Genomic DNA, 16612 nt, shown 5'->3' with positions numbered 1-16612 from the left:
GTATAGGCCACAGACAAACAGTTTTCTCTATCCCGAGCTAACTTTTTTTTTTTTTAAATCTCATTCCATGTCTTACCACTTCTCAGTATATCAGCTTCTTTAACTTGAGATTGAGAGCTTTTTCCTGCTTCATACATGGTGCGAGCGTTCCACGACGCAATTCGAAGCTATAGGGAATGAGATTAGCGGAAGAGTAGCGTCCCTTGATTGGACGTCACTGGGGGAGAAGTTATTTGTAAACAAACCAAATACAAGCCAAGCGCTCCAAATACAAAATTTATTATTCATATTTCTGTAAAAAAAAAAATGCATATTATAATCAACGTTATGCATTTTTGTACAGAAATATGAATAATAAATTTTGTATTTGAGCGCTTGGCTTGTAGTTGGTTTGTTTACGAATAACTTCTCCACCGGTGACGTTCAATCAAGGGACGCTACTCTTCCGCTAATCTCATTCCCTATATAAAAGCTCAATAAAATCTCAATTATCGCTTTCCTTGGGTCAGACTGCCTGTACGGCGATGACAAATCCGCTGCCTACGTCCACAAGGGGAAATCTCTGAAGTGCCCGGAATTCGTCGCCGAAGAAGGTTATACATACTGCTACCAGGACAGGTTCCGACGGACATGCTGTAACACTTGCAAAAAAGCCAGGACCAATATTGGTAAGTTATGATGATGATGATATATGATGATGATGATGATAATAATAATATAATGGTAATAATAATGGTAATAATAATAATAATAATAATAATAATAATAATAATAATAATAATAATAATAATAATAATAATAATAATAATATAATAATAATAATAATAATAATAATAATGATGATGATGATGATGATAAAATAATAACAATAGTAATAAGAATAAAAATAATAATGATAGTAATATTAATGATAATAATAATAATAATAATAATAATAATAATAATAATAATAATAATAATAATAATAATAATAATAATAATAATAATAATGAAGATTATCACGATGATGATGATGATGATGATGATGATGATGATGATGATGATGATGATGATGAGGAGGAGGAGGAGGAGGAGGAGGAGGATGCAGATGATAATGATGATGATGATGATGATGATGAGGAGAAGGAGGAGGAGGAGGAGGAGGAGGAGGAGGAGGGGGAGGATGATGAAGATTATGATGATGATGATGATGATGATGATGATGATGATGAAGATTATGATGATGATGATGATGATGATGAGGATGATGATGACACGACATACAATATGTTTAATTCCAGGTGGATGTGAATATGGTGACCGGATCCCGAACTGTAGCGAATATCAGGCAGAAAACATCTGTGGATCGGCTTCCAATTTTAGGTTGTGTTGCAAGTTCTGCAGGTAAGGGAATAGGGAATGAGATTAGCGGAAGAGTAGCGTCCCTTGATTGGACGTCACCGACGGAAAAGTTATTAGAGGGAGAACGTCATGTTGGTTGTGCGCATGCGTCTCTCGTCCTCGCTTCCGATGAAAGCGGCATGAGACACTTCACCGAAAGAGTGGACGAGAGAGACGCATGCGCAAAACCATGTTGGCGTTCTCTCTGTAAGGTGACGTCCAATCAAGGGACGCTACTCTTCCGCTAATCTCATTCCCTATAGAATAACTCTAGAACATTCTGCGTTTGAATTTTGTGCGCCTCACTGCGTACTATTTTTTCTTAAATTCGGATCACTTAGTTAAACTGCTGGAATAAAAAAAATAAAGTGAGCAAATGTAACGGTATCACGAGTGTGGTGAAGTACCGTACAAAGAGGTGGATGGTCTCAGTCGCAGAGTCGACTTGGGTTCAGAACCGTAACCGTTCTGTGGAGGTGCTCAAATAGAGATAGAGTAGGAAATAGTAATGATGATAGCTGATTTCATGTAAAGTAAAAGGCAGCCGAGAGACAATGATTTCATGTGACCGGTTGCGGCTATGTCTCTCAGCTGTTGTAGGAGTAGTAGTGTAAAGAAAATGAAGATCAGCGATTTCATGTGATGAGCACACACAGTCCAGTGGTTTAGATCCCTCGTCAACCCCGGTTCCTCGACCACCCACGTAAAGAAAGGGTTATTGAAGGAGTGAACGTCAGAATTTTTTTTTTTTTTTTTTAGACCCAGGCCATCCTATCTTATGACCCTCTTAATTAGTAACAATTTTATTTGTTAGGTTAATTATTATGTTTAGTAGTAGTAGCAGTAGAAAGGCATTGGCATTAACTGCTTCTGTATCGTTCGTTATGATAATAATAATTTTTTTTTTGTTAAAGGATGAAATAAGATTGAAATATTAATGTAGTCTAACGCGTTCATGGAGGGTGGGGGTTAATTGGGCAGTTGGTCAGTTAGAGGATATATTGGGTTGGTGGGTTGTAATAAATTTTGTTACTTTTTTAGATGATTTAAATTAACAATTAAATAGCTGATCATGGTTGGATGTGGAGAGGAGATAAAATGTGTTGTTGTGATTGGTGGATGACAGAGATCCTGCACCAATCGGTTTATTGATGATTCAGGGCTGTTTGTAATGTTGTTTAGATAAAATGTCAGGGACTGGTAGAGGTTTAGTAGGGGGGGGGGGGGGGGTGTTGGATTCTGAGGGTTTTGATTGGTGGTAGTTGGAGGGCTGCAGCCCATCAGCTGATCGGAATATTCGAACTTCTGTAATATGGGGTTATTGTGGAAATGAGGTTAGGTTTAGGTTTTAGGTTGGGTGGGGGGGGGGGGGGGGGGGGGGGGGGAGGTTTCTGAATTGCTTCTGTTGTTGGGATGTTGAATACACGGGCCAATCATCTTGTGGGTTTATTAATTGTTGTGGTCGGTTGATGTTCTTGGGCTATTGCTAAATTATGGGAGTAGATTGGAAATGGTGATGAAGGTGGTTATGCTTTTAAAAGGAAACTTTTGATTAATTTGTTAGTAACCTATTCCCTTGCTCCCCTGGGAGTCCAAGGATGGCCACCCACTTTCCCGCTCTCTAGCCGAGCGTCATTCGCTGCTTCAAATACTGTGCACGTGGTCTTTCCCTATGCAGCATTGGTTATTTTATTATTCTATAAATATGGTTAAGTTTTCGTTAAAGTTAGAATCACCATGGGGGGGGGGGGGGGGGGGGGGGGGGGAAGGGTTGTGACTGTGGGTGTACAAGGTGTACGTTTTAATATTATAAATATTGTAAATATTTTTCTTTCCGAGTCGGCCCCGACTGATCTCATCTGCATAAATGTAGTCCACAGCAGTCTAGACGCCGCAGCACAATGGTTTCAGCCGCGCTTCAGGCGGGTTGGGCGGGACCAGACCCCTCCGGCATGCTGCGCGGCACACACATTGCCCCGCGCCGTCTTTGCCATGGGCCGTTGCGCCGAGTTCGTCGGGGCCGCATCGGAAGATTGATTCGTTGTTTTTAAAAAAAAAAATAAAAAAAAAAAAAAAATAAAAAAAAAATTATATCTTACTAAACACTTGTGTCACGTCTTTTCCTTGGAGGTTTGTTATTGTTATTTTGTTGAGTTTAGTATAAGTGGGGATTTTTGGTTGGGGGGGGGGGGTGTATGTTGTTTTGTATGTTAGTATTAGTATCATTTATTATTAGATGGTTTTATCTGCCACATGATCTTTTAGAGCCGAAATAGAGTCTGTGTTCTCTACTCTAGCTATAGTTATGCAATCAGATAAATAAAAATACAAAACAGGTGGTACTCTGCATTTTTCCTTGGCGTGATATTCTGTCGTTTAAGTTTATGTTGGTATTCTTTTCCGTCTCCGTTTGTATCAGGGTGATGGGAAGGGGGCTGTCTGTATTGTCTATCTAGATGTGGGGTAGGATTGGATGTACTGTATGAGGGAGGGGGGCGGGGTAGAACAAAGGAAAAGGTAGAATTAGTTATATACAGAATGGTTCTGATTATATTATTCCGGAGGCCGAAGAGTTTGGAGAAGGATGATCGATTCATCTCATCGGGTTGTGTATCATTATCAATGCTGAGAGAGAAGGGGGGGGGGGGGGGGGGGGGTAAAGAATAGACATGGACGCACCTCGATGTTTGTAACCAGGTTGTTCGGCAGTGAAGTTGGTGAAAAAGTTATGGCTATATCAGTGTGGTAGGGAGGGCGAAAAGGGAAGTTATTATAGAAAAGGATAATAATACAGCAAAAAATAAGGGAAGGAGGAATAACTAAATACTAGGAGTGGGAAGATATAATAGTAAGTGATCAGTCAGGTAATTGATCGATAATAGAGGTGTAAATAATATATGTATAAATAAAGTTTATAAAGCTAGCTCACTCGGGAGGGGGGGGGGGGGCGGAGGGGAGGGGTAAGGTCAGGTTGTGGGTGTGTTGCAGAGAGTTGAAGTGTCTCGGTACTCGGTGGAACGTCAGAAGGCGAATTATTCAATGTTTGATTTTTTTTTTTTTAAATGTCAACAATGGGAATCGAACTAGGTACTTTAAAGGTTGGAGTCTGACACCTTGTCCACTGCGCTACGGAGCCACCATCGAATTATTCAATGTTTTTTTTTTTTAGACCCAGGCCATCCTATCTAATGACCCTCTTAATTAGTAAAAATTGTATTTGTTAGGTTAATTATTATGTGTTTAGTAGTAGTAGCAGTAGGAAGGCTTTGGCATTAACTGCCTCTGTATCGTACGTTACGATAATAATTTAATTTTTTTTTTTTTTAATTTATTTTTATTTTTTTATATTTTTTTTTTTATAAATGAAATAATGGTTGAAATATTAATGTTGCCTAACGCGTTCATGGAGGGTGGGGGGTTAATTGGGCAGTTGGTCAGTTAGAGGTTATATTGGGTTGGTGGGTTGTAATAATTTTTTTTTTTTTTTTTTTTTTTTTTTTTTTAGATGATTTAAATTAACAATTAAATAGCTGTTCATGGTTGGATGTGGAGAGTAGATAAAATGTGTTGGGTTTGGTGGATGACAGAGATCCTGTACCAATCGGTTTATTGATGATTCAGGGCTGTTTGTAATGTTGTTTAGATAGATTGTCTGGGACTGACAGAGGTTTAGTAGGGGGGGGGGGGGGTGTTGGATTCTGAGGGTTTTGATTGGTGGGAGTTGAAAGGCTGCAGCCTATCAGCTGATCGGAATATTCGAACTTCTGTAATATGGGGTTATTGTGGAAATGAGTTTAGGTTTAGGTTTTAGGTTGGATGGGGGGGGGGGGGGGGGGGGGGGGGGAGGTTTCTGAATTGCTTCTGTTGTTGGGATGGTGAATACACGGGTCAAACGTCTTGTGGGTTTATTAATTGTTGTGGTCGGTTGATGTTCTTGGGCTATTGCTAAATTATGGGAGTAGATTGGAACTGGTGATGAAGGTGGTTATGCTTTTAAAAGGAAAACTTTTGATTAATTTGTTAGTAACCTATTCCCTTGCTCCCTTAGGAGTCCAAGGGTGGCCACCCACTTTCCGCTCTCTAGCCGAGCGTCATTCGCTGCTTCAACTACTGTGCACGTGGTCTTTCCCTATGCAGCATTGGTTATTTTATTATTCTATGAATATAGTTAATTTTTCGATAAGGTTAGAATCGTGGGGGGGGGGGGGGGGGCAGTTGTGACTGTGGGTGTACAAGGTGTACGTTTTAATATTATAAATATTGTAAATATTCTTCTTTCCGAGTCGGCCCCGACTGATCTCATCTGCATACATGTGGTCCACGGCAGTCTAGACGCCGCAGCGCAATTGTTTCAGCCGCGCTTCAGGCGGGTTGGGCGGGACTAGACCCTCCGGCATGCTGCGCGGCACACACATTACCCCGCGCCGTCTCTGCCGTGGGCCGTTGCGCCGAGTTCGCCGGGGCCGCATCGGAAAAAAAAAAAAAAAAAAAAAAAAAAAAAGGGGGGGATTATATCTTACTAAACACTTGTGTCACGTCCTTTCCTTGGAGGTTTGTTATTGTTATTTTGTTGAGTTTAGTATAAGTAGGAATTTTTAGGTGGGGGGGGGGGGGGGGGGTGTTGTTTTGTATGTTAGTATTAGTATCATTAATTATTAGATGGTTTTATCTGCCACATGATCTTTTAGAGCCGAAATAGGGTCTGTGTTCTCTACTCTAGCTATAGTTTTGCAATCAGATAAATAAAAATACAAAAAGGGTGGTACTCTGCATTTTTCCTTGGCGAGATCTTCTGTCGTTTATGTTGGTATTCTTTTCCGTCTCCGTTTGTATCAGGGTGATGGGAAGGGGGCTGTCTGTATTATCTATCTAGATGTGGGGTAGGATTGGATGTACTGTGTGGGGGAGGGGGGGGGGGGGGGGGGGATGGGGTAGAAACAAAGGAAAAGGTAGAATTAGTTATATACAGAATGGTTCTGATTATATTATTCCGGGGGCCGAAGAGTTAGGAGAAGGATGATCGATTCATCGGGTTGTGTATCATTATCAATGCTGAGAGAGAAAGGGGGGGGGGGGGGGGTAAGAATAGACATGGACGCACCTCGTTGTTTGTAACTAGGTTGTTTGGCAGTGAAGTTGGTGAAAAAGTTATGGCTATATCAGTGTGGTAGAGGGGGCGAAAGGGGAAGTTAATATAGAAAAGGATAATACTACAGCAAAAGTAAGGGAAGGAGGAATAACTAAATACTAGGGGAAGGAATATATAATAGTAAGTGATCAGTCAGGTAAATGATCAATAATAGAGGTGTAAGTAATATATGTATAAATAAAGTTTGTAAAGCTAGCTAGGGGGGGGGGGGGGGGCGGAGGGGAGGGGTAGGGTCAGGTTGTGGGTGTGGTGCAGAGAGTTGAAATGTCTCGGTGGAAGGTCATCTATCTGAATTGTGCTATTAGGTCGGTATATTTGTTCCATCTTGTTTCTCTCTCTTTATCTAAATCGTTTTTGTATTTCTTTTGTATTATGTTAAGAAATATTAATGACATGTCGGTATTAGTGGTGTTTTGTCTGTGTACTTGACCCATCCATGCAGTCCAAATCGCTTGTCTTGCTGCTGCTAGGATGTGTATGTTTATTTCATGTGTTGCATTGTCAGTTTTGGGGATGATATTATGTCTAAATGCTATTTCTGTATGTATGGGTTGTCGTATTGTTTTTTGTATTGTGTTTATTGTGGCTCTAATCAGTGTTTTTGTTTTAATGCAGTTTGTGAAAATGTGTACATTTTGTGTTGGACAAAGCGCTCGGCATAAGGCGCATCTGGGCGTGTTGTTTGTTGGTAAGGCGTTTGAACATCAGTCTGTATGTTATATGCTTACTGTATCTAGAAGTATCATGTTTATGTAAGTTTTCTGAGGCCACTCTCATGTTATCTAATGTTAGTCCTGATGCGTGCATTAGGTCTTGTTCTCTGCGTCTGTTTGGTGTGTTTATTGTTCTGTATATCTGTTTACTGTCTAATTGTTTATTTATTGTGTCTGGGTATTTGTTTACTAGTCCTACGCATTCTTTGTAAAAAGGAGGGAGTGTCTTACCTCCGAAATGGGGGAGTGTGTGGTCGATCTTTTTAAATTGTGTTAGTCGTGTCCCTAAGTAGTATGACCCGAATTTATTTCCTGTCGATTCTTGTATTATTTTGTCAATATATCTGATCCTAGTTGTGTCTAAGGTTCTTTTAATACATTTTAGTCCTGTGCCGCCTGATTCTATGGGAAGTGTGAGTATTTCGTGTGGAATGGGTTTTGCGTCTTGTAGTATAAATGTGTCTATGCGTCTTTCTAATTTCTTTATTGTGGTGAACGGAGGTTTGAAGATTTGATGTAGTATAAGATTTTTGGAATAATGTAGGTGTTCACTATCCTGGTTCTATCGAATATATTGGCTTTGATGTATGTGTATGAATGTAGTTTCTTGTCTATATTGTGTACCATTCCACTCCAGATGTGTTTCGGTGTCGTGTGTCTTTGACAGTACGTTATTCCGAGGATTTTAATTTGGTTAACCCATTGCATGTCGGGTATCTGGGCTTTTTCGGTTTCTAAGGGTTCGGGACCGAGATTCATGATTTTGGTCTTTTTAATATTTAGTTTGGCACCACTAGCGAGGCCGAAATTTTTGAAAGTTTCTAAAATTTTGTGTATGCTAGGTATATCACTCGGAATTAGGGTTGCATCATCGGCATACGCGATGAGTTTTTTGTTGGCTTTTCCGGGAATTCTGGTGCCTTTAATTTTCGGGTTTCTCCTAATTTTTTCCAAAACGGTTTCGAGACATAAGATGTATAGTTGGGCCGAGAGAGGGCAACCCTGTCGTACTGACCGACGATTTTGAAGGGATCAGATACTTTTTGATTGACTATTACACAGCTGGAGGGGTTGTTGTATAGTATTTTTATCCATCTTCTGTAATAAGGGCCTATGTTGTTGTGTTCTAATATTTTGTGTAAGAAACTGTGTTCTAATCTATCGAAAGCTTTCTCTTGATCGATGGACAAAATGTATGCGTGTGTGTGTGTCTGTTTTACGTATCCTATAAGGTCTCTGATGAAGTTTGTGTGTTGTTCTATTGTTCTGTTTTTTATGCTACATGTTTGTTCTTTGTCTATCAGTTGGGGTAGGTGAATTTTGATTTTGTTGCTTAAAGTTTTCGCTATAATTTTGTAGTCGGTGTTTAGGAGGGATATGGGTCTGTATTGTTTGACGTCTGTTGTGTTGCTTTCTTTGGGTATGAGGGTTATGTATGATATCTTTTGGCTGTTCGTTAATTGTCCTTCTTTGTGTATTTCTTTAGTCAGTTCTAGGAGGGGTTTTTTTAAGGAGAGGGAAGAAACTTTTGTAGAATTCTACTGTTAGTCCATCGGGGCCTGGGGATTTGTTTGTGTTCATGTTCTCTAGGCTGTGTTGTAGGTCTTCTATTGTAATCTCTGTATCTAATTGTTCTTTCTGTTCGTCTGTCAACTTCTTTGTATAATCGGTGTAGTGGTCTTGTATATCTGTTGATATTTCGCCACTTGTGTATAGTTGTTTGTAAAAATTGTAGAAGGTCTCAAGGATTTCTGTCTCGTTTTTTGTTATTTGCCCATCTGTTGTTCTGATTTTGTCTATATGTCGTCTATTGTGTAGTTCGTTTTCAATTCGTGCTATTGTGTCGTTTAAATCAGTGTAGTCGTTGCGTGTTTTGTATGTGCTTCTTACTTTGTGGCCTCTGAATTTTCTTTGTTCAATTTCTTTCAGTTTTTCTATTGCTTTAGTAACATGTGGTTGTGTTTGTATTTCTGTTTTGTTGTCACGCGCCCTGTCTATGTTGATGATTGTTTTGTACTTTGTTTCCTTTCTGTTGGTTTTGTCTTGCACTTTTCTCCCTATCATTTGTGTTAGCGTTTGTATGGTCTGTTTGAGGGTGTCCCACCATTCTCGGATGTTGTCATTTGGTATGTTGTCCGTATAGTCTAATATGATGTCGGTCATGTATTGTATGTAATAATGGTCCTGCAGGAGACTGTTGTTGAATTTCCAGTAGGCACTTTTTTGTTTGGGTCTTGTAATTTGGGTGCCGTACTGGGCGTAGACAGCTTTGTGGTCTGTGTAGTCTAGTGTGTTCTCTAGGTGTTTAATTTCTGTTATTGGGGTTGTTTTGGATATGTATATTTTGTCGAGTCTGGATCCTGTGTTTGCGAATGATTTAAAGGTGGTTTCTTTCCCGAGTGGGAATGTTTCTCTGTATGTATCTGTTAGATTGTGTTTTTCTAAATTCGTTGTAGTATTTGTTTGTCTATGACTGTTTGTTGTGTTCTATGGTGAGTTGTGTCGCGGGGGTGTAGTGTATTATTGAAATCCCCTGCTAGGATGATGGGTGTTGATGGGTTTATTTCCATTCTTTTCTCTAAGTCTAAGAAAGTTGTCTTTTTTTCGTCCGTTCTTGAGGCAGGTCCGTAGATGTTGTAAATTTGGATTTGTAGCCGTCTTGAGTCACGTCTATTTTCCCTATTCGTCCTGTGTTGTCATGGTCGTGTTGGGTAACAGTCCAATTGTCGGAGATTTTTATTATGGCTACTCCTCTACAGTTTCTTTTTTTCTTGTCGATTGTCCAAAATATATTTTTAACTTCTGGTTTGAGTTCGAGAAGTGTTCGTTCTTGTGTGAATTTGTCGTGTATGTTCGTTTCTTGTAACAGTAAGAAGTCTGGTCTTTGTTTCCTTATTAGATTTTTAATGTCTTGTATTTTCTGTCTCATGCCTCTGATGTTGAGTGTTATGATTGTCAATGGTGGGGGGTCATCCTCTTTGTAGGGTGTTTTTATTTTGTATGGTTTGTTTTTAGTGTTTGATTTTGCTTGTTCTCTAGAGGTGGTGTGTTGTTGTATCTAGAGTTGCGTTTGTATGTAGGTATATATGTGTGGACTGTAGGCTGCATGTCTGGTTTAGTGTGTGTATTGTTTTGTTTAAGTATTGGGGTGTGTGTCTCCATGTGTCGTGGTGGTCTGGGTAGTGATCTTTCCCTCTCGATGTTTTGGATGGGTGGAGTCTTCCTCTTGAGGGAAGAGCTTCTTTGGTGAGGTGTGTATGCATGTGTTTGTGTAGGTATTGGGTAGTGTGTTCTGTGATTTTTTCGTGCTCTTGGGCATGCCCCAGGTGGTGATCGTGTTAGTGAAGTGTGTGCTTTGAGGGGGGATGGTGTGGTTGTATTTTTTGGGGGAGAGTTTTTGGGTTTGTTATTGGGGTTGGGGGGTGTGGATGGGGGTGGAGGTGATGTTGCCCTTTCTAAAGGGATTATTACTGGTGTTGGTGTGGTGTGTTGGTGTAGGTTTGTCATGGATGACGTTCGTTTTGGTGTGTGTGGGGAGTTGTGTGGTTCCTGTTCTAGTTGTTTCATTGGTGCAGTTTTTGTTGTGTTGGTATCTTTTGGGGTGTTGTCTTGAGGGTTTGTGTTTGGTGTCTGTGGTTTAGTGGTGTAGCTTGTGAGTAGTGGTGTATTTGGTGTGTGTTGTTTTTTTGTGTGTTGGAGTGTTGTGTTGTGTGTTTCTTTCCCTTTTTTACTACCTGGTTCCAAGGTTCTTGGGATTGGGTTGGTGCGTCCGGCAGGGGGTTGCTGGAAGGCGTGACAGAACCAGTAGGTGAAGATGGAAAAGGAGGAGGGATAGTGGGATTTCGTGCTGAATTCACTCCTGGTGCATGCCGTGCTCTAGTAGGGCACAAGTAGAAAGGGTGCCCCACATTGTAGCATGTGGAGCATGCCGGCACACGCCCAGGAATGTGCACTTTTACGTGGTGGAAGGCGCCACCTACCTCAAATTTTAGATAGTGGGGTATTTCTACCCCATCTATCTTCTCCAGACGGAACGTATACGAGTCCAGCTCGTCCCGTCTGGGTTTGCCGACAACGATGGTGCCGGGCTTGGCGAAGGGGGCGAGGGCCCTGGTGAGGCCGCTTCCTTGACGGAGGGAGCCACCCATTTCAATACCCCCGACACCAGGGATTTGTTAACATCCCTGATGTGGAGGTTTATTTTTAGGGTTGGGTGGGGGTGCACTACGCCGTGTAGTTTTTCCACCTCTGTCTCCCTTCCTTCCTTGAAGGTGACGTAATATTTGCGGGCGTCCATGAACCGGTAGACTCCCGCAATATCGTCTAAACTGACCCCATGTTATTGAGGGCCAGCTTGATCTTAAGATGGTTGGCCTGATTTGTTTCAGGTCCTTTTAAGAAGACCTCAACCGTATTTGGCGGATGAGGCCCATTGAACTTAAGATCCTCTGCGGATAATTTCACCACAACTACGTTGGGGTGAACCGCCATGGAGGCCCGGAAGAGAAAGATAAGGGGAGAGAAGAAGGTGTAAATGCAAAATCGTAGGGGGATATCCCCTCTTGTGGTAATTTTATTTTAAAAAAAAAAAAAAAAAAAAAAGGTGGGGGGGGGGGGGGGGGGGGCTGGCTAGAGGGTTGTTAGGTATGGACTCACTTGCTTAGTAAGGGGTAGTGCAAGTGGAGTTGGACAAATGTTTGAAGGAAAAAAAAAAGGGTGGGGGGGGGGGGGGTTAGGTTGGGGTCGAAGGAAGTTAAGAGGAAATAAGGTGCTCCATTACAAAGGGGTTACGGGGGTAGGGAGGGGATATGGGGAATAAACACTGGTGTTTCTTGGGAGGTCTTCCGTATACTTACACCATCCAGTTGTTTTAAATTTTAGGCACAGATAAGCACACTCTAACTAACTTCACTAACGAAGTTCCCTAACGGCTAAGAAAATAAAAGGGTAAGGAAAAAAGAGAAACAAACAAACAAACCTAAACAATAAAACAAAAAAAAGGAAAGAACTAAAACTAAAAAGGTCTAAATTAAATCCTAGAAACACTATAACACAATAACACAACGCCAAGTCCAGACATTTTCTTGATATTCAGTTAGGTAGCTAGTTCTAATCTAGCCCTTGACGTCTAGTATAATATAAGACATTATTCAATGTTTGAGGTTTATTGAATAAAGCAAAACAAAATCAAAATATGAAAAATGCATGATATAATAATATCGACGCGGACCTCAGGGAAAGCACCTACGTCACAACAATATCATAATGGGCATGTTTAGGAAAATTGGGAATTCCCGCGAGGGTGTTCGACATGCTAAAATAAAATGGCAATAAATCACAAAATGCAACATATAAAAATAAATGAACTGTTACAGGTGAACATGTGGTATCATAATAATATTCTTACAAATTGGTGGGTACAACAGCAATTAGGTTATTGTGTAACACATGAATAAACAGTGTGCGAGTTGCTTGTTTGTAAATAAAAATGAAGATATTGGAATTACATCAATATTGTATAGAGAAATAAAATATACATTTTGAAGGCATGGATATCCCCGATCTAAGGAGAGTAAATTTGTCTTTTAAAGTTAACTGGAACAGGAGAAATAAATATATCAATAAAAAGATGTATCAACCGACACCGAGTACAAGGAAGACAATAATAATAATACTACTCTGCTTAGTTATCAGAGATACCTGTCGGAATACACGCATACGCTCACACACACTAACCCCATGCATCACTGCTTGCCGCGTTAGACACACATATACATACACGCACACACACACACACACACACACACACACACACACACACACACACACGAATGCTAGCCTATTAGCCACTCCCACGCCTCGTTCTGAAAAAAGTCCGCGAAATTAAAGGGGAGGCAAGAGAAAATCAGCTGATCGTTAAAATAGTAACAGAAAAGTGGAGGTGCTCGGCAATGAATGCAAGAAAGACATTTAAAACGCCGTAAAAATGTTTAAAAATCACTTAATGTTATACGAGTAATTACCATCCATAACACCTGTCAAATTCACATATGTAAGATGCCAAGCCAAAATTAATAATAAAATAATAAAGAACACGATTGACCGTTGACTACACATGCATACGAGTACCAGAAATATTTTGTAAACAATGTAACACAATATAATGTGTAAGTTTCAAACAAATGCAACCACAAATAACATCAAAGAACAATGTGGGACTACTGTTTTAATTTCATAAAACCAAACGTATATTTTCTGCCCCCGATATTGAACGTGTAGTTAGTATGTATCGTACAAACAACATTCGTTTAGACAGGTAGTCGGGATTCTAGCGCCAGTTTTATTTGGGCAACCTCAGACTCATGCAAACATTATACTACACCCAGCAGGCATCTATCAAAATCGGAAACTCTACAGGAAATTCCATTCCTATTAAGAAAGGAGTCCGTCAAGGGTGTGTTGCCTCACCAGATCTGTTTAATCTATACCAAGAAACAATCATGAGGGGCATAAATAATATGGAGGGAATAAAAGTGGGAGGTCACAACATAAATAATATAAGATACGCAGACGATACGGTACTCATTGCAACATCAGAAATCCAACTTCAAAAGATTGTTGACAAAGTGGTAGTAGATAGTGAAGCCAAGGGAATGGAAGTGAATATCACCAAAACGGAATGCATGGTAATACAGAAAAACCCGAAAACAACAACACCTGCAATATAACGATTCACGGCGAGCAACTTACCAACGTAGAAAGTTTTAAATACCTAGGTTCAATAGTGACAACAGATGGAAGATGTAACCGAGACATACGAGCAAGAATAACTCAAGCCAAACAGGCCTTCATGGACCTGGGAAACATTTTGAAAAACAAACAGATGTCGTTCGGGATTAGATTCCGAGTCTTGAAGTGCTACGTGTGGCCAATCTTGTTATACGGATGCGAAAGCTGGACTACAAATGCAGAAACACAAAAGAACATTGAAGCTTTTGAAATGTGGTGCTTGAGAAGGATGCAGAGAATATCGTATACTGCACACAAAACGAACGAAGAAGTGCTAAAACAAACATACCAACAAAGGAAACTAATGCCCTTAATAGTGGATCGACAACTATCCTTTTTCGGACACATAGTAAGGAAAGATAAGAATGAATACCTGGCAAGTTGTGGAAAAATACCTGGTAAACGCGCCGGGGGAGACAAAGAAAAACACTCATAGACCAACTGAAGGGCTTCACCAGCCTAACAATCCAAGAGCTGTTTGAAAAGGCAAGAGACAGGGAGGAATGGAGAGAGATAATTCATGCAGTATCCGAAGCCTGGACCAGGCATGGAACCTAGAAGAAGAAGAAGAAGATTGGGATTTCACTCACTCAATGCACTTATTATTATTATTATTATTATTATTATTATTATTATTATTATTATTATTATTATTATTATTATTATTATTATTATTATTATTATTATTATTATTATTATTATTATATAATAATATTAATAATAATAATAATAGTAATAATAATAATAATAATAATAATAATAATAATAATAATAATAATAATAATAATAATAATAAGCAGTTGAAAGCAGTCTTTGGTGTATAAGTGCATATGTACATTATTTCTTATAATAAATGCTTCAAAACAAAACAAAACAAAACTTAAAAAAAAAAAAAAAAAAAGAATAAATGAATAAAAATATCTATTTGGGCATTTACTTACATTAATAGTCTTGAAAATCACAATCACAATCCCTGAAAATTAAATATCCCAAAATCCGAAGAAGACATGAATTTAATCCAAAATCCAACACAGGAATGTATTTTAATAGGAGACAGATATCCTATTAAAACTATAGCATTACTTGCAAACAACAATACCCCACTCTGCGTTTAACGGGCTTGTGGCCGTCACATTGTAAATTGTGACCGCATTAGGGTAATCGGTGTCCTAAAGACTGACATACTGACATACAATCAATGAGAACTATAAAGAATCCATTCTAGAATTCAACTACAAACTGAAAAGCATGATAAATATCACTCTATCAAATAATTTTCTTTGCACAGGTTCACTCACACTCTCCTTTATTGCAAAACATTGATAAGTGAGAAAAAGTTTGTATTTCAATTATAAACTTAATCACATAATCTAAATGATGGAGAATAAAAACAGCTAATTATAAAAAATTTCACAGATCAAGTTATCTATTTGAACTCTGCATATTTAGCTTAATTACTCAATGACCATAATTTTTTTTAAACTGCATTGTTTCATTTAAACAAGACCATGACGCTTATGCCTGGACCGGGTATTCACAACTTCTGCATTTGCATTCCACTTTTGAATCGAATTAATCTCTATCTTATCCGCTTATTTGCAAAGTTACTGCACTTTATAAATAAGACCATAACGCTTATGTCTGGACCGGGTATTCACAACTTCTGCATTTGCATTCCACTTTCGAATCGAATTAATCTCCATCTTATCCGTTTATTTGCAAAGTTTCTGCACTTTATAAATAAGACCATAACGCTTATGTCTGGACTGGGTATTCGCAAATTTTCCTATTGTGTTCCACTTTTCGAATCGAAATAACATCTAGTCTATCCGTTTATTTGCAAAGTTTCTGCACTTTATAAATAAGACCATAACGCTTATGTCTGGACCGGGCATTCGCAAATTCTGCTTATGTGTTCCACTTTTCGAATCGAATTAATCTCTATTTTATCCGTTTATTTGCAAAGTTTCTGCATTTTATAAATAAGACCACGACACTTATGTGTTAGATTGTTCGCAAATTCTGCCTTTGTGTTCCACTATTCGATTAGAATTAATCTCTACTTTATCCGTTTATTTGCAAAGTTTCTGCACTTTATAAATAAGACCATAACGCTTATGTCTGGACCGGGCATTCGCAAATTCTGCTTATGTGTTCCACTTTTCGAATCGAAATAACATCTAGTCTATCCGTTTATTTGCAAAGTTTCTGCACTTTATAAATAAGACCATAACGCTTATGTCTGGACCGGACATTCGCAAATTCTGCTTATGTGTTCCACTTTTCGAATCTAATTAATCTCTATTTTATGCGTTTATTTGCAAAGATTCTGCACTTTATAAATAAGACCATAACGCTTATGTCTGGACCGGGTTTTCGCAAATTTTCCTATTGTGTTCCACTTTTCGAATCGAAATAACATCTAGTCTAACCGTTTATTTGCAAAGTTTCTGCATTTTATAAATAAGACCACGACACTTATGTGTTAGATTGTTCGCAAATTCTGCCTTTGTGTTCCACTGTTCGATTAGAATTAATCTCTATTTTATCCGTTTATTTGCAAAGATTCTGCACTTTATAA

The 16612-nt window shown here is 39.1% G+C and overlaps 1 protein-coding gene across 2 annotated transcripts in view; it reads left to right on the top strand.

Moving 5' to 3' along the window:
* The window catches only part of LOC144980754 (metalloprotease mig-17-like), a 61820-nt gene that overhangs the window by 40286 nt on the left and 4922 nt on the right, over positions 1–16612 (top strand). For both annotated transcript variants that reach the window (XM_078928527.1, XM_078928526.1), the window contains exons 12-13: positions 510–668; positions 1281–1383. In XM_078928527.1, the coding sequence (XP_078784653.1) occupies positions 510–668; positions 1281–1383 (262 nt within the window). The remainder of the gene's footprint in view (positions 1–509; positions 669–1280; positions 1384–16612) is intronic.

Source organism: Berghia stephanieae, chromosome 10 (assembly GCF_034508935.2).
Source record: "Berghia stephanieae isolate SIO BIC M18660-M18661 chromosome 10, UCSD_Bste_1.3, whole genome shotgun sequence".
Taxonomy (NCBI): Eukaryota; Metazoa; Mollusca; class Gastropoda; order Nudibranchia; family Aeolidiidae; genus Berghia; species Berghia stephanieae.
Note: the sequence above shows the minus strand (reverse complement) of the source record. Positions and strands in the feature narration are given on the sequence as shown.